This window comes from Narcine bancroftii, chromosome 1 (genome assembly GCF_036971445.1).
Source record: "Narcine bancroftii isolate sNarBan1 chromosome 1, sNarBan1.hap1, whole genome shotgun sequence".
Taxonomy (NCBI): domain Eukaryota; kingdom Metazoa; phylum Chordata; class Chondrichthyes; order Torpediniformes; family Narcinidae; genus Narcine; species Narcine bancroftii.
The window spans coordinates 112005422-112029209 of record NC_091469.1 but is presented as its reverse complement, the minus strand read 5'-3'; the positions used below and the strand labels follow the sequence as shown (position 1 = coordinate 112029209).

At 42.8% G+C, this 23788-nt stretch overlaps 1 protein-coding gene across 1 annotated transcript in view; it reads left to right on the top strand.

Annotated features, from left to right (window-relative positions):
- LOC138762704 (versican core protein-like) overlaps nt 1-23788 on the top strand; it is a 235676-nt gene that overhangs the window by 165640 nt on the left and 46248 nt on the right. Inside the window, exons 8-10 of the mRNA XM_069936293.1 lie at nt 5598-12899; nt 16580-16696; nt 21547-21660. Coding sequence (XP_069792394.1) covers nt 5598-12899; nt 16580-16696; nt 21547-21660 — 7533 coding nt within the window. The remainder of the gene's footprint in view (nt 1-5597; nt 12900-16579; nt 16697-21546; nt 21661-23788) is intronic.

The following is a 23788-nucleotide window of genomic DNA, read 5'->3' as shown; positions in this document are numbered from 1 at the left end:
ATTTCTTGCGGTCATTGAAGGTGTGTAGTCTGCCGCACCTCCTACAGTTCTCAGATGTCCGCGGCTTTCTCTGTGGGCGCTTTATGGCATCGACCCTTCTATCTCTATGCTGTGTGTTGGCCTGCACGGAGAGGGATTGCATTTGGTTCCTAGTGGCCTCAAAGGCCCTAACTGTGTCTATGGCATCTGCTAGTTTCAAGCCATTATTTCTTATGAGAGCTTTCTGCACTTCAGGATGAACGCTTCCCCAGATTAGTTGGTCGACTATTCTCTTCTCTATTTCTTTGAACTTGCATTTTGTTGCAATGTCCTTTAGCCTTGTGAGGAAAATATCTACTGACTCATCAGGCTCTTGTTTTAATCCCTGGAACTTTTATCACTTCATTCTATGGTTGGATTTCGGTTCCAGGTGAGAGGAAAAATTTTCAAATATCCTTTCTGGGTTATTCCTCTTCAGCCAGCTCCTAGCAATTAAACAGGTCTAGTCCTCACTCCCCCGTTCAGAGAAGGATGTAACTAACCTTTTCCTCTGGTATGATTCCTTTGAGGAAACTTTTGAATGCCAGGCTGCACTTCTGCTTGAACTTTTTGAAAGTCTCTATGACGTCATTGGCTTCCCAGTCCATGACTGGGTGTAATGTTGCTGCTGCGGCCATTTTCTTCTCCAGCACTGGTAGTCAGGTAATGGTGCTTTTTCTTTGTTTCCTTCTCTCTGGGTTTATTTCAATTTTTAATTTCTATATAGTGTGGATTTTGATCTATGCCACCATGTTGTGTCTGTTTTGTACCATCGAAGGTCTTAATAAATACTAGAAAGGCTTGTAAAGTTAACAATGTAGCGGTGGCTACTCTGCTCCTGCAATAACACACACAATCAGACGGGTTGAGCTTAGTGAGCAGACTAGTTTATTGCAGGCTGCTGGGCTGCACTTAACCTCCCCACCTTGACTTGGCTGAGAACCGCGCTGGAGGGTGCTGATGTCACCTGGGCGTCATGTGGTCCCCTAGCCCGGGTTTCTGAGCCCTGACAGTGCCATTTTGGCCGGTTGCACCAGCGTGTGGCTTACAAGCGGGGCCGGTTCGCCTGCCTTGTAGTGAGCCGCCACACTGCCCCACCCAGAACTGGCGCCAATGTCCTTTTTTGCCGGACGGCCTCGCTTCTTGGGCTGGACAACGACCAAAGGCTCGGTGGGATCGAGGTGCGTTGGCTTCAGCCTGTCCATGGTAAACAGCTCCCGCCTGCCACCCATGTCCAGCATGAATGTCGAGCCGGAATGCTGTACAACCCTGTACGGACCCTCATATGGTCACTGTAGAGGTGCCGCGGTTGGGCCCCGCCGAACGAAAACATACTCCGCGGAAAGCAGTTTGCCGGGAACGTGAGACGGGCAGGTACTATGCCTGGGCAGTGGTGGGGATTCAAAGGAGTCCAAACATGCCCCAAGGTGAGAAAGTAGTTCATGCAGTGACCGGTGGGGATTGTGAGATGCGTTGACGAACTCACCAGGTAGTGCCAGCAGCGCATTGTAGACCAGCTCAGCTGATGATGCCTGCAGATCTTCCTTCGGAGTGGAGCGGATGCCGAGGAGCACCCAAGGCAGTTCGTCTGTCCAGTTGGGACTGGTGAGGCGGGCCATAAGCGCCGACTTAAGGTGGCGGTGCAGACTTTCGACCAGTCCATAGGCCTGCAGGTGGTAGGCCGTGGTGTGGTGTAGCTGGATCCCCAACCTTTTGGTGAGTTGTGCCCAGAGCGCAGATGTGAACTTGGTGCCCCGATCACTGGTGAGGAGAGCCGGGATGTCAAACCGGGCGACCCAACCATGCAACAGTGCTCAGGAGCAGGAGTTGGTGGAGGTGTATGGCATTGGGATCGCCTCGGGCCAGTGAGTGGTGCAATCCACCACTGTAAACAGGTAACAGTTGCCCCGGGAAATGGGTAAGGGCCCAACGATGTCCAAGTGAATGTGGCTGAACCGTTCCCGGACGAGCTCAAACTCCTGTATAGGTGCACTGGTGTGCCTGTGCACCATGACATCTGGGAATGGGTGGGGTGCATGTTCTGGCCCAGCCCATGATCTGCTTCTGGAGCCCATGCCATACGAACCGTTCTGCCACCATCCGGACCGTGGACCTGATGGACGGATGTGAAAGGTTGTGGATGTGACAGAAGACCTGCCTGCACCACTGCTGGGGAGCCACTGGCCGCAGGGTGCCCAAGGAAATATTGCACAGGATGGTGCCTTCGCCGCTTGGAGTCAGAAGGTCTCAGAACCGCAGGCCAGTGATGGCGGTCTTGAAGGCCCTCTTCTCCTCATCAGCTTCCTGGTCCCGTGCGAGCTGGTCAAAGTCGAGGCCGGGCATCAGCATGCAGATGGCCGGTCGCAAGAGTGCATCAGCAACCACATTGTCCTTGTGCCAAATGTCAGTGGTAAACTCCAAAGGAGAGATGACGCTACTGGTGGGCTGACCAGGGATCCTTTGCCATCGCCAGCGCTTGGTGAGGTGTTTGTGGTTGGTGAAAATGGTAAAAGTCCTCTCCTCCAAAAAATAGCGGAAATGCCATAGCATCACACGCCACATGCCCAGTAAGTCGCGATCGAAGGCACTATACTTACGTTCTGGTGGGCAGAGCAGGTGGCTGAAGAATACCAGCGGCTTCCAATGTCCATTCACCTGCTGCTCCAGGTTTGCACTGATGGCTGTGGCAGAGGCATCGACAGAGAGTGCCATATGCAACGGCGGATGTTGCTCCTTCGGCCGTGATGGTATGGCCCAGGAACTGCATGGACTCTTTCCTGAATTGCCACTTGGCTGGGTTGATGGTAAGGCTGAAGTCAGCCAGCCGGGAGAAAATGGCACATAGGTGGGCCTTGTGTGTGCCCAATCCTTGCTGGCGACGAGGATGTCGTTCAAATAAATAAAGACGAAATCCAAGTCACTGTCTACAGAGTCCATGAGGAGCTGGAAGGTCTGAGCGGTGTTCTTGAGCCCGAACGGCATATGCAGGAATTTGAAAAAGCCAAAGGGGTGATGATGGCCATCTTGGGTATATCCTGAGGGTGCACCGGTATCTGGTGAGACCCGCGAACCAGGTCAACCTTGGAGAAGACCCTCGCACTGTGCAGGTTGGCCATAAAGACCTGGATGTGAGGGATGGGGTAACGGTCAGGAATGGTTGCCTCATTGAGCCATTGATAGTCTCCACAGGGACGCCAGCCGCCGGAGGCTTTCAGGACCAGGTGGAGCAGCGAGGACCATGGGCTGTTGAACTGCCGAATGATCCCCAGCTCCAACAGGTGCGAAAACTCCTCCTCCGCTACCTGGAGTTTGTCAGGTGGGAGCCGGTGTGCCTTAGCGTGAACTGGTGGGCCCTGGGTGGGGATGTGGTGGAACACCCCATGGCGTGGCGAAGCAGTGGAGAACTGTGGCTTGAGGAGTGTCGGGAACTTGTCCAGGATCTGCTGGAACTCTTCTCTGGGCATGCTGATCGTGGCCATCTGTGTTTGCTCCAAGCGGGAGGCATCGAGGCAAACGGCCTGGAAGGTACGGGCATCCACCAGGCGCCTACCTCGAATGTCCACCAAAAACCCATGTGTGAGGAGGAAGTCTGCACCCAGGATGGCTGTCAGGAGGGACGAGACGGTGAACTCCACACGAAATTCTGTTGGCCGATTTGGAAGTGGACTGTCTTGTTTCCATAAATCCAGATTGCCGTGTGTTGGCCACTTGGACGGCAGGTCCACGAAGTCGGTTCCTGGATTCAATGGCCGTTACCGGGATGACGCTGATCTGGGCTCCAGTGTCAACGAGGAACTGCCGGCCGCTGACTGAGTCCCGCAGGTAGAGAAGGTTGTATCCTTGGCCAGTCGCTGCAGCCATTAACAGCAACCAGCCTGGTTGTTACCCTGGAACGAGCAGGGCTGATGACACTTCCGAGCCTTGGCTCCCCAGCACTGGTGGTAGAAGCAGAGGCCTGAAGTGAATGCTGTGGCCTTGGTTATGCTCTTGGGGGCCCCTGCAGGGGCCAGGAGCTCTACTATAGCGCTAGGGTCGTGCCCATGCTTCATGACCTGCTGGACCACTGAGCCTTCCAAGAATCATGCGAGCCATAGCTCCTGGGACTTATGGGCGACCTTTCTCGGGTCGGTGAACCTCTCCTGGACCAGCAGCGGCCAGATGTCCCTGGGTATATGTTCGAGGAAGATGCGCTCGAAGAGTGGGCAGTTGGTGTGCTCTTCCATGAGCGTGAGCATCTCGTCCATCATTTCCATTGGGGACCTGTCCCCCAGGGCACCGAGGTGTCCTCAAGCAGCACACTGGTGTCTGGATAGTCCAAGGGACCCGGTAAGCACTCGCTTGATGGTCTCATATTTGTCCTCGGCAGGTGGGTGTTGAACAAGGTGCAGCACACATCTGGTGGTGGTCTGGTCCAGGGCGGCGACCACATGGTAGAATTTGGTCTTGTTGGATGAAATCTGGTGGAGGTGAAACTGGGCCTCCGCGTGGCCGAACTAGGTCTCCAGCTCCTGAACCCAGAATTCAGGCAGTTTCACGGCTATAGCGCTGATCCCAAGCTCACTCATGATGGGTTCAAAGACATTTGAACCAGCTGGGGTCACAAATTGTAGTGGCGGCTACACTGCTCCTGCATTAACACACAACCAGATGGGTTGAGCTCAGCGAGCAGACTAGTTTATTGCAGGCTGCTGGGCTGCACTTATTCTCCCATCCTAGACCTGGCTGAGAACCACGCTGGAGGGTGCTGATGTCACCTGGATGTCACGGGGTCCCCCAGCGCAGGTTTCTGAGCCCTGTGCTGGAAGGAAGGGAAATCCGCAACAGCGCCATTTTGGCCGGCTGCCCCGCCGCGTGGCTTATAAGCGGTGCCGGTTCATCTGCCTTGTGGTGAACCGCCACAACAGCACATTTCTTTACTCACATTCAGCTACTGGTCGCATATTGATACAATGTGTCTCACCGCGCATGCACCTCTCTCAAGTGTGATGTGGCTCTTGCAGTGCTAGTGTTCATGCTCTAGCATAAAATGGTCCCAGTTTTCCTCAATATATAACAAGTATGATGGAATGAAGAAGCCAGTCTCAGTAATAATGGTATGAAATGACCACAAAAACTCACCTGTTCCACAAATGTCCTTCAGGGAAGGAAAGCTGATGTCCTCATCCCTCTTGGCTAAATGTGACGTTAATCCAGCAATGTGATCAATTCTTCACCACTTTCTATTCTGAGTTGTTAAGTCTAAATAATAAAGGCCAGTATTGTGAGCAATGCCCACATTCCATAAAAGGAGAAGTAATAAAATAAAAAAAATTGAAATGAAAGCATGGAATTGAGTTAAAGGAAATGGGGAGAAAGCAAGAGAATGGGGTTGAAAGAAAAAAAGTACCTCAGCCATGATTTCAATGGCGGAGGAGACTCAATGGGCCAAGTAGTCTAATTCTGCCCCAAAGTCTTATGGTCTTAAAGTGCATTTCAACTGTAAGCTAACTGGAAGTAAAATATTCTTGAGGACTTGAGTGTTTTTTTTCTTACATTTTTACAGGCTGGTGGCTGATGTGTTTTTCTAAATGTATTTTCAGAGCTTGGACCAGAAGAAACTGAAGTTGGAATAATTGATTCAGCAGAATCACTTTTATCACCACACAATCTGTCAGTGGAAGGAACGATACATCCAATGGGGTCCCAGATTCATGTCGTACACATTCATATTGAAGTGGGAGAAGATGATGGAATCATTGGAAGTGGAGAACCTGACTCATCTCACTTTGTCCTACCACAACTACCCACAGAATCTACAGTACAAGATGTACAGCCATCACTTAGCTTTATTAATGGGAAGACTCAGATAAAATTTGACCCTCCATACGAAAGACCAAATGGCGAGGAAGCAAGGGGAGACCAAATGGAAAGGGTATCGCCCAGTATAAGTGCAATACAAGATATGGATATTACAGAAAAGTATGATGAAAGCAAGGAACATCTAACAATTGAGAGAAAAATTGCTGGAACTGAGGAACTAGCAATCTCCACTGAGAGATCAAAAATGGTTTCTAGCGTTAAAAGTCTATCTGAAAGACCTACAACATTCAGGGTTATAGAAAGTGTAGAAGATCCTTTGGATAGAGAGCACTGGGTCACCCCACCAGACACAAAGGATACCGATTCATCCAGGGATACGACATCCAAACTAATTTTAACAACAGAATCCATGGAAGAGAAACCTCAGCGTGGGATTATTACAAGTGTATCAGAAGACATTGCTTCTCAAAAGACCAAAACAACCTCTGCAACTGAAGTCAGCACCTCACAAAAAGCTATTGATAAAGAACTGGTTGAAGGATCTGGCATAGGGTACACACCTGTTTTTACCATAATTTCAGACACACTGAGTGAAACAAAACCAGTTACTGTAAGAATACCAGAAACATATCCAGAAACCTTTGATAAAATCTTAATACAAGATACAGCCACACCAACTGCAAGGTATGTAGAAACGATGTCTATGCCTGAACAATATACGGATGATGAGGGTTCTGGCAGAGAAACAGTTGGTCCTTTACCTATTACAAAGTTAACTGTCTCTCCCAGTGTAACTGCACCAGGTCAAGCCACTATCCCAGAAGGTATGCAAGAACAAACCAAGGGTGTCACCGAATCATACTACAGCATGGAGAGCAAAACATCAAAACCAGAAGAAAGAACAGGAGAACTAAAACATGAATTCGATTCCATTCCACCATCCAAATTGGCAATAAGCAGATTTGAAATTGTAAGTGACAAACCTGAATCTAAAGTAATAAAAACCACAGAGAAGAAAATTCAAGAGACCACAAGTATAGGAACAATGTTGGCAGAATTAGGTTCAGGTGAAGATACCATTACTTTATCATTTTTGGATGTGCCCACAGTGATTGTTGAAAAGGAAACGTCTGTTTCAGTAACAGCAAAAACAGTGGATGAAGGATTTCCAGATGCAACAGCGTTTGAAAAGAAAACTCAAACGATTGTATCACAAGCGCCATCAAAGATCACAGAAAACAAAACCATTCCAGAAAAAGTGATTGTGGAATCAAGAATAAAACTCCCAGCAATTGAAGAATTGGGAATAAAAGAAGTTCCATTTCCAGATCTTGAGGCTTCAGGTGAAGGCATGTTCACTAGCAGGGATGCTGTCCAGTTTGATCCTGATGTCTCCACATTAGAGATGAGCAGCCAGAAGTCACCTGTGACAAGCAAAACTCCATTGGAAAGGGAAGCTCTGCACAGTGCTGTTCCAGAAGCACCTGATTTGGAGACTGAAATAGCTGCATCTTCATTAACAGAAGCTCACACAGAGAGGGAAAGTTTGCCAGGGAAAATCCATGCACAGCTGGCAGACAAGTCTGCAGCCACAGTTGAGATTGGTGGTGAGGAAACCAGCTTCACCTTAGTTTCGGATATAAGTGAAATGGAAGAGGAAGTTCCGCGTGAAACAGTTACACGTGTAATTGGAACAACACCTAAAGAATCCACTTCAGAAGCCACACCATCAGTGATCACTGAGGACAAAACCATTCCAGAGAAAGAGGTTACAGAGAAAGCTTCAGTGAAGCAGCCATCCCTCACAGATGTGGTGGGTTCTGGTGAACAACCAATTACTTACAAACAAGATGTTCAGTTTGGCCGTGATCTTTCCACCTCAGAAACAAGCTCTGCCGTTTTACCAGTGACTAGTAAAACTTTAGCGGATAAAAAAATGATCCAGAGCTCTATCAAAATTGCACATGAGAGTGAAGAAGAATTTTCTGGATCTGGCTTTGTGGAGGAACACACAGAGATTAGTGGTTTGCTGGTAAAAGTCCACACACAGGTGGCAGACAAGTCTGCAGCAACGGTTGTGGTTGGGGATAAGGAAACCAAATATACATTAGTTGCAGTCACCAGTGAAATGGAGGAGGGGGCTCCTCATGGTACTCCTACACCTCCAGTTGGAATAGCATCACAAGAACCCACCTCAGACACAGCAGTTATCTCTGAGATCAAAACCATCACAGAAAAAGAGGTTATGGAATCAACTGTAAAACCTTCAAAAATTGAGGAATCTAGAATAAGTGAAAAAGTATCAGCCAAAAAACTATTGTTCCCAGATGGGGTGAGTTCTGGTGAAGAACCAATTACTTCCACACAAATTGATGTTTCTTCATTAGACATGCGTTCAACTGTTTCTACGGTGAGTAGTGAAATTTTAGTTCATCAAGAAACTCTCCAGAGCACTGTCACTGTTGCACATGGGGAAGATGATGCATTTTCTGGGTCTGGCTTGCCAGAGACACACACACAGACTTTTCCAGTAAAGATTCACACACAAGTGGCTGACATGTCTGCAGCAACAGTGGTGGTTGGTGATAAGGACATCAGATACACATTACAATCAATGACAAGGGAAGTGGATGAAGGTGAGGAGCATGTCACTGCTACCACATACATTTCAGAACCTACCACAGATGCACCATCCTTAATCACTGAAACCAAACCTATCCCAGAAAAAGAAGTAGCCAAATCAACTTTGGAGCCTCCAGCAATTGAGGAAATGGAAACAACGAAAGTTTTGGAGAAACTTCCACCTTCACCAGATGTTGAGGCTTCTGGTGAAGAACCAATGATTTCCCAACAGTTAGTTCAATTTGGTGTTGATGTTTCCACCTTAGAAATGAGCTCTACCATTTTGCCAGTGACTAGTGAAACTTCAGTGGATCAGAAAACTCTCCACAGCACTGTTTCCATTGCACATGAGAGCGAGGAGGAAATTTCTGGGTCTGGCTTTCTGGAGGCACACACAGAGAGGGATAGGCTGCTGGTCAAACTTCACACACAGGTGGCAGACAAGTCTGCAGCAACAGTTCTGGTTGGGGATAAGGAAACCAGATACACATTGGTGTCAGTCACCAGTGAAGTGGAGGAGGGAGCTCCTCATGGTACTGTTACACCTATAATTGGAGGAACACCTCAAGAATCCACCTCAGAGTCATCATCCGTGATCACTGAGATCAAAACTATCTCAGGTAAAGTGGTTATGGATTCAACTGTGAAACCCCCAGCAACTGAGCAATTGGCAGCCACGGAGAAAGTTTTGGTGAAACATCCTCCTGCAACAGACTTTGAGACTTCTGGTGAAGGAGTGATTTCTCCCAAACAAATTGCTCAGTTTGGTCCTGATGTTTCCACCGTACAAATAACCTCCACCATCTTACCAGTGACAAGTAAAACCTCAGTGGATCAGGAAATTCTGCAGAGTACTGTTGCCATTGCACGTGAGAAAGAGGATATATTTTCTGGTTCTGGCTTGCCAGAGACACACACAGAGAGTGAAGACTTCTTAGTAAAAGTTCACACTGTGTTGGCTGACAAGACTGAAGCAACAGTTGTGGTTGGGGATAAGGAAACCTTACAATCAGTAACAAAGGAAGCAGATGAAAGAGAGGAAAATGTTACTGCTACCCCAGCCATTAAAAAAATGACACAAGAAGCCACATCAGAAGTACCATCAGTGATTACTGAGATGAAAACCATACCAGTAGAAATGATTTCAGTCTTAACACAGAAACCTTCAGCAATCGAGGAATTAGGAACAACAGAGAAAGTTTTGGTGAAACTTCCTCCTTCGGCAGATTTTGAAACATCTGGCGAAGAACCAATGATTTCCCAGCAGTTTGTTCAAGTTGGCGCTGATGTTTCCACCTTAGAAATGAGCTCTACCATTTTACCAGTGACTAGTGAAACTTCAGTGGAGCAGAAAACTCTCCAGAGCAAGAGCGAGGAAGAACTTTCTGGGTCTGGCTTTGTGGAGGCACACACAGATGACTTGCTGGTAAAAGTTCACACACAGGTGGCAGACAAGTCTATAGCAACAGTCGTGGTTGGGGATAAGGAAACCAAATATACATTAGTTGCAGTCACCAGTGAAATGGAAGAGGGGGCTCCTTCTGTTACTGAATCATCTTCCAAAGATTTTACAGAGACTTCAGTTTCAGAATTGACCAGAGCTGTCCCATTATTAAGTACAAGTGTTTCAATTGATAAAAGAGTTCTCCATTCTGATGTTACGCTGCCACCTGAGGAAGACATTGCTGCAAAGCCAGAGGTAGCCACTACATCTATAATAGAGGCAGCCTCAGAAATTCAGTCAAAGGAAGTTGAAAGTTCAGGTGAAGAAATTTTCACCATGACTGTTTCACCATCTTCTGATGTAGATAGCAAAGCTAAGGATGGGACTTTGACACCTACCCAACATATTTCAGTGACTAAGGAACAAACAGCGCTACCATACATAGACCCTTTAAAAGAATCGGCAAAGATAAGTATGAAACCCACGGATATTCCGGTGAAGACAGAGACAGGTACGGTGGGACAGAAACCAACATTATTGTCAGCGGAAAGTGTTGAAGGAGTGGAAGATGATGAAAGCGATGCATCAAAATTGATTCACTCCAAAGAAGTATACAGTGAAAGTGAGGACTCAAGTAGAGACTCCATGGAAGTAGGCTTAAGCACATCTGTTGCATTAATTGAAGAGCAGAGCTCTGCTGAAGATATTCATAGAATAGGGGAAATTCAGCCAACTTCAGAGATAGAGCCTGACATCCAACTTTCTACTATCTCTGTTCCTGATTCAACAGGTAAAGAATTCATTTTTATTCACATGAAAGAAACAACAGTGACTACCCAAAGACCTGTCCCACAAGCAAGTGAAAAAGATGGATTGCAACCTAAATCAGTTCAGCAGATCACCACCAAAGAGGGTGAACCCATGAATTACACACAGTTTATTCAGAGCATTGAGACTGGTCAAGTGGATCAAAAGAAATTTGAAATTTTAATGCAAACAGTTAAACAGGAAATTGTTGACGACCAGGAGGGCACAAAGGAATCTTCAGCCAAGATACCAATAACATCACCTGTCTTATTTGATGGAGAAGATGACAAACTATTTGAAGATCATTTTCTTGATAGCCCTCCTGGCAATATTAGTGTAATTTATATTAATGGGGAGGACAGTGGATTAAGTATAATAGAGGAACAGAAAATTGGAACCACCACAAAATCAGACAGCATAATTGATGCGGATAGAAAATTAGAAGATGTAAGACAGGAAATTGAAGTAAAAATTGTTTCTCCAACTCAACATTTGCCAGCAGATAATGCAACAAAAAGTTTGGAATTGATCCAAACTGATGCAATGAAGTACGATGACACTGAAGCCTGGAGTACATACTTCAAGACTGATATCGATGGATCAGGAGAAATCTCTTCGCCTTTATTGACAATAACACCAGAACAAAAACAATTAATCAGCATAATTAACACAACAGATTCCGTTGATAAAGCCAGGACAAGTGCGCTTGAGCTGCATACAGAGGACACATTGCCTCCATTCATAACTACAATTTTACCAGAAGGAGTCACGGATCTAGTGTCCACTTCATCTGCCGATGACGTCAAGGAGAGTATGTCACAAGAAGAGATGCAGACACCAACCCTGCGGGCTTCTTTGAAGGACATAGATGGTCTGAGTCCCCCTTCAGAAACATTAGCTACATACTTGATGGTCAATGGAACAGATGGCACAAGTGTTAAACCTGCTGGAGATTACATTCGTCCCATAATTGAGCATGACAAACCCATTGAAGGCTCCCCTGTTCCCAGTATATTTGAAGAGGAATTTTCTGGGGACAGCTCTGGACAGACTGAAAGTAAAATATTTAGCTACATGCTAGATAAAATTACCACCCCAATACCAACCTCATCTGAACTTGAGTTTAGAAGTATTACTACAGAAAGTTTACCAACAAAATTAATGCCTGTGCATTCCACTGAAGAGGCATCTCTAGTTCTGATGCACAAAACTGAAAAGCAAGTTGAGGTATCCACCGATAGCTTTACATCTGCTAAAGCATTTATACATGGAAAAGAAAGTGCATCAACAGAGCTCTCTGAAGATAAGCATGATGAAGAATTTACAGTTGTACAACCAATAACTCAGGGAGTGGTGGAATCAGAAAGTTTGTCTTCACTCCTAACTTTTGTCAGTGTTCCTACAAAGGAAGGGACAAGGGCAAGTCAAGTAATTATGTACCCAACTGCTATTCAAAAAGAAGTTTCGCAAATGACAGATAAGAGGCCCGAGGAAGGCCTGCTTAGTACAACAACTTCATCAGACCTTGATGTAACATTACTACAAGTGAAGAGCTCAACAACACACTCAATTCCCTTCCAAACATTAGAGGAAGAAACCATCATAGCACAGACAACTGCTTATTCAGAAATGGAACTTTCTTCACGCGAAACAAGAAGACCCACTGAAGAACATCGTATAGGAGTGACCACAGACTCCCACAGAGTCACACTTGAAGAAGTAGAGGCTTCACAAACACAAGATATTTACGATGAGATTTCTAAACAGACTGTTGTCAGTGCATCACCTTTATGGCCTTCTACAGAACCAAGAGATGAAAAGGATGTAACTGAACCTGTCAGGATCACAACAGTTCCCCCTTCTTTATATGAGAGTTCATCAGAGAAAGTGAAATCATTTGAGCAACAGGATCTAACAGATACAACGGTCATATCAGTTGAAATACAAACAAAGTTAAAGGAAATAAAGACCACCCCATCGTCACCATCTGGCAGATCAGATGACAGGAGGTCTACGCAAGCACCTGAACTCTTTAGAAAAAGTGCTGATGTTACTGAAACAGTATCTGGCAACAAAACAACTGAACCAACATTGGTATTAAAAGTTCATCCAGCAATTACCTCTGAAAGTGTGTCTGGGGACCTTGTTAAAACTGTTGAACCAATAACTGGGGGTGAGCCAGATGATGGAGATGCTGTTCATATACCAGGTATAAAACATTAGTCAGAATACTTCATTTTTCATTTCTTTTAATGTCAAATACTGAAGCAGAAAAATATTATGTTGAATATGTTCTGAAGAAATACTACTTTACTTCTGTCAGTAATAAATATATCTTAAGGATTTTAAGGGATATTTTCCAACAGAGAAATTCCAGGGCAGATCCTCATTCCCCAGGAGTGGGGTATCTGAAAAAAGATGGGAAATAGTAATCCCAGGGATTAAACAAAGAGTCTGAGATGCTGGTGAACTGGACCAACATCCAAAGGCTTGTGGTACTCAATAAGTCACACAGCTTCCATGAAAAGCAATTGAGTGAAAAGCCTGAGTCCTTCATCAGGGATGCCAAAGATCAGACAAACACCTCAATTAAAAAAAAGGTTTTGAGGGAGGGGAAGGGGGGTAAGAGCAGAATGACATCACCCAATTTTGGTTTCCCTGAAATAAGACCATAAGACATAGGAGCAGAAATAAGCTATGCAGCGCATTGAATCTCCCCTGCCATTCAACCATGAGCTGATCCATTTTCTCACTCAGCTCCATTGCCTGACCTTCTCCCCATAACCTTTGCTGCCACGGCTAATTAGGAATCGACTAATCTCTTCCTTCAATATTCCCAATGGCCTGGCCTCAACAATCACCTGTGGAAACAAATCCTATAGATATTCCACTCTCTGGCTGAAGAAATTCCTGTGCCTTGCTGTCCTAAGCGGACACTCATCAATCCTGAAGTTGTGCCCTCTTGTCCTAGACTCTCCCACCATGGAAAACAACCTTTCAACATCTACGCTGTCCATCCTTTCAACATCTGAAGTTTCAATAAGCCTGTGCTCCTCCCCATTTCCCCTCCCTCTCCCACCTTCTTATCTGGGCATTTGCCCAATCTTGGCATCCTTGATTGCAGGGAATGAGGCCTGAAATGTAGACTGCTCATTGCTTTCTATGCATGTTGCCTGATCTGCATCGTTCCTCCAGCTTGCTCATTGTTAATAGGACCCCAATCTTATTTTCCTGATCAATGTATCGACCAGTCAACTGTTCATCAGAACTGTTTACTCATTTAGATCTTTACAGTATTTACTTTGACAGAGAAAGTTTAGTAAGGGTTTGGATCAATCTGCTAAATGAAATAGCATACGAGTAGAAATGACTTTGTCTTCCTTAAGTACCTAATATAGTTTAGATGTGACATTGATGGAAACAGTCGAAAACTTTATAAAATGGCCCTGTCTTGTAGAAAAAATAGTTGTGGATTTTCAGTTTGTGGTGAAACCACTTGTGTATGTAAATACCATGACCTTATGTGTTCGACCCCGCTCTCACTGGCTGGCTCATAAAGGATGTCATGCTACAACCCTTCCCCTAGTTCAAGTCCGGGTCAGTGTGAGCCAGCAACTGAAGGGATGCTTTCCATCTCCAGCCTCCAATTCCTGTACTGCAGTCTTTCAGTTATTGATTGTGCATCACAGTTCATTGGTAGTTTCATTATCTCTGCAGTGTGATGCCAAATATAGCTTGTGATGCCCTATTTAAGCTGAATCTCAAAAGGTTCATTTACACTAACTGGTGATTCATCAAAAAAGTTATGTCAATCTGATCAAAGTCAATCTGAACAAACTATGAAGAAGTTTGATGGTTAATGTTTCTGGTTGCAGATACTTTCTCAGGTAGATAGTGTCGTGAAGTTAAAAAGGAAGAAAAAAGGGGAAAGAGGAAGCAAAATTTGAAAATCACATTAGCTGTAGGAAAAGTAATAAAAATGGTAAATTCTTGGGTAGGTATTGTGAGATGGTTTAATGTCAAAAATAATGGTGATATGAAAGAAATAGCACCAAAAGATATGGAATAAAATCAGCATTGGTAAAATGAGAGGTCTGAAAGCTAGGTCTTGTGGATTGGCAATTTAGTTATGGCTCAGAAGATGCTTCCCAAAACAAGGATCAAAATTTTGCCTTCCACCAAACTAAACCAAGGAATGTTATCTCCACAATGGCTGCACAAAGTTGTTAAAGCCAGTGTAAAAACCTGACAACTGCAAAGAAGTATCAAGAAAGATGTGGCCCTGTGCCTTTACCATGCTCAAATATTATTGGTAGTTATTAAATCGCAAAAGGCTGGTTAGCAGGTGCAGCAGGCTATCAAGAAGGAAAATGGAATGTTGGCCTTCATTGCTGGAGGGATTGTATTTCAGAGCAGGAAGGCTATGATGCAACTATACAAAGTACTGATGAGGCTGCATCTGGAGTATTGTGTGTAGTTTCTCTACTTGAGGAATGATGTATTGGGTTTGGAGGCATTGAAGATGAAGTTCACCAGGTTGGTTCCAATGATTAAGGAGAGATTGAGTTGCCTGGGACTGTACTGACTGGAATTTAGAAGAATGAGAGGGGATCTTATAGAAACATATACATTTATGAAAGGTAGAGATAGAGGTAGGTAAATTGTTTATATTGGTAGGGGAGACCAGAACTAGGGGACATAGCCTCCAGATTCAGGGTAGTAGAATTAGGATAGAGATGAGAAGAAACTGCTTTTCCCAGAGAGTGGTGAATCTTGCCCATTGAAGCAGTAAATTTATTTAAGACAAGGCTTGATAGATTTTTACATAGCAAGAGATTAAGGTATATGGGAAAAAGGCAGAGATGAGCCTATCATCAGATCAGCCATGATCTAATTGAATGGTGGAGCAGGATTGATGGGCCAGATGGTCTACTCCTGCTCCTATTTCTTATGTTCTTATGTTTAAGAGTGCAAGCCAGAAAGGTTGAAGTGGAAATGGTAGAACTTTTGGAAAAAAAAATTATATTTACCTTTTTCTATTTACCTTTCTCTCTTCATGACCCTAACTTGACCTGAATTCATCTTCTTCCTCAGCCAACATTTTAAAAAGCTTTTACTCAGTCTTCAAATCGTCTGCGTTAAAGATTATCTGTCCCTCCATTCATGAAGGCCCTAGTCAGTCCATATTACATTGCTGCACAGTTATCAGCTCAGTCTTCCAATAGTTTTCAATGCAACGGTGCTCATTTACTTTGAGTAAAGTGAACAAAAAATAAGAATTCAGGGGAAGAATCTTTGTGCCATGATATTCTTTGAGTAGTTTAACTCAAAAATCAAAATCAAAATACAATACTGGAGAAACTCAGCAGGTCAAACAGTGTACTTTACATAGCCAATATAAAAGTTACAAAGGCAATTTTTGGAGACGAGTGATTTTTGAATCACTCGTCTCCAAAATAGGAATTTTAGATAAAACCTATGTAAGCATATGTGCTCAAATACTTCAGTGCTTAGCTATTTTATAAATAAACATCTGCTGCGAATAACTAGCCAAACCAAAAAAAAAAGATTTTTGTTGTATTAAACTGTCTGCTGATCAGAGTCTCTCAAACACAAATCCCTTTGTGAAACTGTATATTTATCAGCAGGTTAATTATTATGGTACAGATTTGTAGAATTAACACTCCACTAAAGCTGAGAAACAACCTTAGAAATAAGTCAATAAGTGGACTTCACCATAATGTTTATCATTGGGACTTAGTGTAACACACAGCAGCAATTAAATCATTCTCATTGTTCTTTGGGCCATTTTTAGTAAAATAAGTTAACCGTTTACCAGTTAAAATGTGATCGTGCTTACTCACTTCTCAATATTTCCATTTGTCATAGTATATGTCAACCCATGTTCAGAACACCCTTGCCATCATGGAGGCACTTGTTTTCTACGAGATACCAGTTACATGTGTACCTGTTTGCCTGGATATACTGGGGAACATTGCGAAATAGGTAAGTGCAAAAGTTGAGACAGCAATGCTTGAGTGATATTCAATGCTATGAAGTGATTTCATGAGAAAGGTTTAAGGGAAATTTGCTCAGAATGCAAGCATTTTCGGAATGTTGTTTTAAACATAGTCGATAAAAAAAATTGATGTAGGGTGAATTTCGTCTTAATCTTCTTTAAGACTTAGCCAAGTTTTACAATTAATATTTAGTTTAGTTTTAACCATAACTTTCTTCCACACTGTCTGTGGTGAAAAGTTGTAGTTGCACAGGTGACTTGTTCAAACTGGTAACATGGTGCTTTTGACCAGTGGGAGCTGTCTCAAGTTTCAGGAATTTCTGTTGGTCTATACAGGTAGTCCCCGACTTTAGACTCTAATTAGGACCGCCGAATTGGTCAGAAGTCAGATTGATTGTAAGTCGAGTTCGTCCACCAAGCACGATTAAATGAAACCCTAAAAAAAGATTATTAACAAATGAATCTTTAATGAAGAATATAAACATATGTACAGTACCTTCAATAAAGATACTTCCTAATCCCCATATGAACTTCTAGTCTATAATAAAGTAATTGGACTTGGGTGTCGGGCAGCCGTGGGGAGCGCGGACTTTGGGCTGCTGCGGAGAGCGGGATTTTAGGGCTGCCTTGGAGAGCCGGGACTTTAGAACTGCCTTGGGGAGTGGGGACCACTGAATACAGTACTTTTAATACAAAAATATGTACTTGTACGGTAGTTTTAATACAGAGTTTAAAAAGATTCGGTCTTATGAGGGGATGGATGTAACTCATGTTGGTCCGAAGTCAAGGACTACCTGTATACAGGAGGGTTTTGCAGAAGCTTGGCATGAGGGAATTCACTGCAGTGAGAGAAGAACTGCAGTGCTGGAGACCTCAGTGTTTTGGTATTCCATGCAACTGGATGCATTCTAAGGCCTAAAGGCATTAAATAAAATTAATAGTGTAAAGAGACAAGCTAGATTCTGGAAGTTGGAATAGATAGTTTTAATTCTGGATGGGGGGCCTAGAGCTATTATTTGAAATTTTAGTTTCATGTGGGAAATTAAGGATACTTCATTTATACAGGGGACAACATTTATTGCTGCAGTTGCTGGATTCCCAAGCTTGAAAGTGAGAGGGGAAGCATTTAGAGTTGTGCAGGGCAAATTCTTGTACACAGAGTGATAAACTGTTGGCAGAAGTGGTGGAAACAGATACAATAAAAGCGTTTAAGATGCAGAGAATTGAGGTGTATGGGATTGTGTACAGGCAGAAGAGTTTTGGTTTTGGCATCGTGTTCAGAGCAGACAGCATCTGCTGAAGGACCTGTATCTGTGTTGTACTGTTCTATTTGCTATGTTGAATGTTAGTTCAAGACTAAGTACAAAATCAGAGAGGCCAAGTGTTTCCTGAATTGGTGGTCGGTCTCCCCTTAGGTAAAGACGTTTGTTCATTTTAAACAGATGAATGTGTTTAAAAACGTTTAAAAATCTGAATGTGTTTAAAAAGCAATAAAGTGCAAAGCATTTTCTTGAGCTCATCAAATGACTCAGTAGTGGATCAGCTGGGGATGGCGTGCTTTTGAACGTGGTACCAATGGGAAAGGGTGTGCAACTGAAGACCAACAGAGCCTAGAACTGCAGGTCATTGTGGTTGTAGTTCTCACGTTCTCCAACCATCATTGTGACTCGGGCATGGCGTGTTACATCTCTGGTGACAGGGTAAGGGATATCACAAGTAAAGGAAAACTCATTTTGCAAGGGGAAGGGGGATGAGCTAGATATTTTTGTATTGTTGATACTATCAGTACTGATGATATAGAAAGCAAAATGGGGTGGTTGTACTGGTCAGGGAATAGAAGGGATGTATTTGAATAGCGAAAGAAAAATGAGAGGAACAGATCTACATGGAAATTAAAGACAAATGCAGGAAGTCGACAGGTGATATTGGAGGAGTTTAATTCCACCAATGACAATTGGAACTAGGTTGAAGTGAGGGGAGGAATTTGGGGTATGTGTTGATATGATCTCATGACCAGTATGTCCTCGGTCCAAATGTAAAGGAGGCATTGATAGATTTGTGCTGGAAAATGAGGGGGAAGTAGATGGGAGAATTATTGCATGATGTTTATATTAGCAATGTAAATGAGAAAGAAAATCTAACATGGGAGAAGCTTAGCACCAATGTGGTGAGAATGGATTTAGCCAGGGGAAAAGAAACCAATGTCTAAAGAAACTGTGAGATCCAACAGGAGGATCTATTGAAAGGTTTCAGGCGCCAGTTGGGTACATTCTTAGAAAAAGCCAAAACCAGGCTTCTTTTACGTTGGAGGAGAGGCAGAATACGATTAAACAAACAACGAGACAAACATGTCAGGTGAATTCTCCAAACAAGAACTAGACTAAATACAGTGGGATGAATGGAGATTCAAAGAGGACAATGTGGGCCAGCGTCGAGACACTACGTGAAAAGAACGCCTATGAACAAATGGAATAACTGAAAATAAATAAATAAACAGATAATAATGGAAACTGATAAGCTTTTATTAATGGTTCGTAAGGGCGGTGGGGAATGGGCAGGGGGTGGGCCTTCAGAGACAAAGAAAATTATATGTGCTTAGAAATGTTGGCCAAAGCTAGAATGTTTCATGATTATTTGCGAAGCGAGTGAAGCTGAGATGGTAAGATAATAAATAGTTGGGCTGAAAATTGGAAGGCAGGGGACACTGAAAAGACTGTCTATGCTTAGAGGGGAAAGGTCGTCTGAACTGGATGGCTTGTATATAAATGTTGTGAAGTTGTAAAGGATTTACCACAGAGCGGCACAAGATGAGAAAATGGAAAATGTGTTGTTTAAGAAAGGATGTGAAAATGTTGCGATTATTTGTCAGTTTAACCACACACCAATTAATTTCACTGCAGAATGGTCAGTTGAACAAATGAGGTAGGTCAGGTATGAGAAACAATAATTAGGGCAAAACTATTGTCAAATGGTGAAGTTTGATTGAACTTGCGAGAGGCAGTGTAGATTTAGAAACACTTAATGGGTAGTGTTTGTGGGAAATGAAGCATTAATGTTTCGGGTCACGGACCCTTTGTGAGAACTGGGAAGGAGAGAAATGAATCTTAAGTACATGGGATATAGAACATGATACTGATCTGAACTGATTCTATCTGCATGCACATGGTCAGTATTCCTCTATTCAATGTTGCTATCATTATCTGCTTTTACTATCTCACCTGGCGCCATGTTTCAGGCATCAACCAAATGCAATGCAAGAAATTTGCCTCATCTTTGCCCAAAACATTAAATCCTTGACCCCTTGCCCTTGTGGCAACAGTTAATGGGAGCAGATTTTCTTCATTTATTTTAATCTTGACCTTTTTCAAGTCTGCCATCAGCCTCCTTTAATCCAAGCATTTCAGCTTCTCCAACTTTTCATGACTCTAAGATGGGTTTCATCAAATATTTTGTAATTTTACTTTGCAGTCAAATATCCAAATCACACATATATAAAAAAAAGTGTTCTAGCAACACCACTGTCTAATCTCTTCAAGTCCATCAAGTAACCCAACTTGCTCCTTTCTATTTTTGACATTTTGTTTTCTATTTGGTCACTATTTCCAGTTTATTTAATCTGGAATGCTAACCAGACCTTCCTGTGATAGTTTGTTATATTTTATGGAAGATAGAATATTACAGCACAATACAGGCCCCTCTACCCACAATTTGCCAACAAATGCAAACCTACCCCACAACAATTTAATCTTTCCCTATCTCACACCCAAAACCCTCTATTTTTCTTACATCTATGTGCCTATCTACGTACCAACCTCCACCACCACCCCATCCCCATAATCTTATATAGCTCTATTACATTACCTCTCATCCTTCAAGGAGAAAAGCATTCGCTCTGTCAACTTTGCTTCATAAGAAATGTTCTCCAATCCAGGCAAACTTAAAAAAAAAGAAACAGGAGCTAAAAATAAATACAATCTGCAGGAGGTCAATCTCTGTTAATCTATTCTGGTTTTGAAGGTCATGATTTTAAATATATAGATATATAGAAATCATTATTTTAAATGAACAACAGCACCATTATCTGGGAGAAATAAGGATAGCAGGAAGCTGGATATGGGGAACTGATTTTAAAAACTAGAGAACAACCAGTAAAAACACCCTGAAGTTCTGGAGGTACTCAGCCAGTCTTTTCAGCATCCATAGGAGACAAAGATATACTGCCGATCTTTCGGACTTGACCACCATTTTGTGTTTTGTATGTTAGCTACAGGGGAATGAAGCAATATCTTTTTATTGTATATATATAAAAAAAGAAAGGGCAACTGAATTTCTGCCCATAGTCAGTGATGTAATGTATAAGAGATCCATATAATAATGGTCCTGTGGTGAGATATCTTTAACTGTTAATTTGTAGAGGTCCAAGATATAAAATTAAAACAATGTTTATCAGATTAAAATTGTTCTTGGTTTTTCACACTGGATGGTATTTGCTTTGGTTTTGTAACAGACCGAAGTGCCGATTTTCAAAGATTAAAAAAAAATTGCACACAATATTTTGGTATTTTTTGTCATACTGTTCAACTTTGTTTATATGATAAGAAGGACATTCAGTAAAGCTTTCTTAACCAGAAGGCAATCCTAACAATTATGGTTGCTTCCCGTTTTTAGGAAGCTGATCCAAATCTTCAAAGAAGCCACTTCCTGATTTACACTCTAAAGAAGCATGTTTAAACAGTGCAGTTTGCTTTGATTACTGATATTCTAGTTGGTTTGATGTTTCATGTGAAGGCAATGCTCTGTGAAACTAACCAAAATAACCAAATTATATTTCATTTAGATATTGATGAGTGCCAGTCTAACCCTTGCCAAAATGGAGCTACATGTATTGATGGTATCTACTGTTTCAGTTGCATCTGCTTGCCAAGTTATGCTGGTGCTTTATGTGAACAAGGTAAGCCAAAAGATTTATCAGCTAAACAGTACCATTTTTTGCAGTGTTCGAGAAACTTGCACATCTGTCAAACTCATTCATTTATCACCTGGAGTTGTGTGGTGATATAGTGATAAATGGAAACATGGTATTGCCAAGAGTTGGGGTGCGGCAGAAGGAAACACTAGCCAAGAACAATTCATCATTTTATATTTTAATTATGTTTTTAACAATACAGTGAGATTTTGTTTATTATAAATTACAAAATTACACCTGTGCAAGGCAGCAGCAGCAATTTGCCAAATGCCACATTAATGCCCGAGATAAGTATTATAATTTTCAGTCTTGACAAAATGCAGTTTAATTGATTTTTCACAATAAATTAGACCACTGCCAGTGGGCTGATCTAGCCTCCAACCGTGCATCTTGGCGCCTCACAGTTCGGCAGGCAGCAACCTCCTTTGAAGAAGACCGCAGAGCCCACCTCACTGACAAAAGACAAAGGAGGAAAAACCCAACACCCAACCCCAACCAACCAATTTTCCCCTGCAGCCGCTGCAACCGTGTCTGCCTGTCCCGCATCGGACTTGTCAGCCACAAACGAGCCTGCAGCTGACGTGGACATTACCCCTCCATAAATCTTCGTCCGGGAAGCCAAGCCAAAGAAGAAGAGGTGAATGTAATACAAACACTGGGGGCCTGAGCATTCAGATCACAAAGGCATTAACACCAGATATTTTTGAATTAACTGATCTCGAGTGAGTGACAGAGGGTACTGTAATTTCTTCAGTGCCTCTGAGCTTTGAAGGAAAAGGAATCAATCTGGCTTCCTGCTACTGATTGTTTTCAAGTGACTTTTCTGGAAGAAAGATGGATGGAAGTGTGGATTATAATCCCTAGAATGCTGAAGCATCCTGGAGTTCCAATACTAAAAACAGAATTTGATTGATTTGATCTTTAAAAGCCAGCAAATTCTAAATGGATGCTATCATGGACTGCTATCCCAAAAAAACATCAGTAAGGATCCTAGAATTCAGTTCATCCCATTCACTACTCAGTATAAATCATGTGCCTTGGGAAATCTGACCACATCCTTGCCAATATTTATCTCTTAATCAACATCACTAAAAAAGATTATCTAGTTGTTATCATACTTCACTTGGCTGCCATGTTTCCTTCTCTACCACAGTGTCCAAATATACATCACTGGCTGTTGAACGCTTTTGGACATCCTAAGGTCATGAAAAGAACTTTATAAATGCACGTCTTTTACTTTTATGTTGCAGGCACTATGCAAATGAAGGCTGTTGTTTTCAATAATCAGTCCCAGCTGGGACATGCCCCCAAAATCGATTTGTCTGCTGACATTAACAGTCTATGCTTATTTTGGAAGGATGCCTAGCTCAATGAGATTCTTCCTAAGTGCCTGTGAAAACTGAGGAAAAGATAAATGTAATAAATTATTTTAAAGACTGAAACATTTTGATTTTGAATTCAAATGCTCTTATAACATTGATTGAGATTGCAAAACAGTCAGCCTTTTTGCATAATTTGTATCTGTTAATCAGTCTGTGAATTAATGAGCCTGTCATTCTCTTCAATGAAATTTAAATTTGAAAATATATTGCTGTATTGATGATAAATATGCTGAATTAGTTGGTAATTACCGGAGCATTAAAGTCTACTTTCAGCCATGATATGAAGGACCCGTTCAAGTAAAGGGCAATGTTTATGCCTTATTCTTTTTATAAAGCAGGCAGTACAGTTTTGCTCAATGAATGAGGGTGAAAATGCAATATTCACATCAGCTGACAGGACACAAAATGTAGAAACCAGTCTCTCGCATCTGAGGAACTCCATCTGTGTTAGTTCTAGTTTTCATCCTTCCCACAACCACTGCAGCACATATTAAAAAAATAAGTACTTTATTGTCCTCTGAGATATAAATTTACTATAAATCTGGTGAGACCAAGCTACAATAATGCACTCTGACTTTCATCTTCCCAGTGGGTGTGGATGTCAATATCTCAGGGATGCAAGTCGAATGAGGGTAAGGTCTCTTCCCAGATTACAAAAGCAGGCTTCTTAAATATGGAGTGACTTAGTGGTATCCATGGACATGAATGATAAATAAAGCAGGAAAACTGAA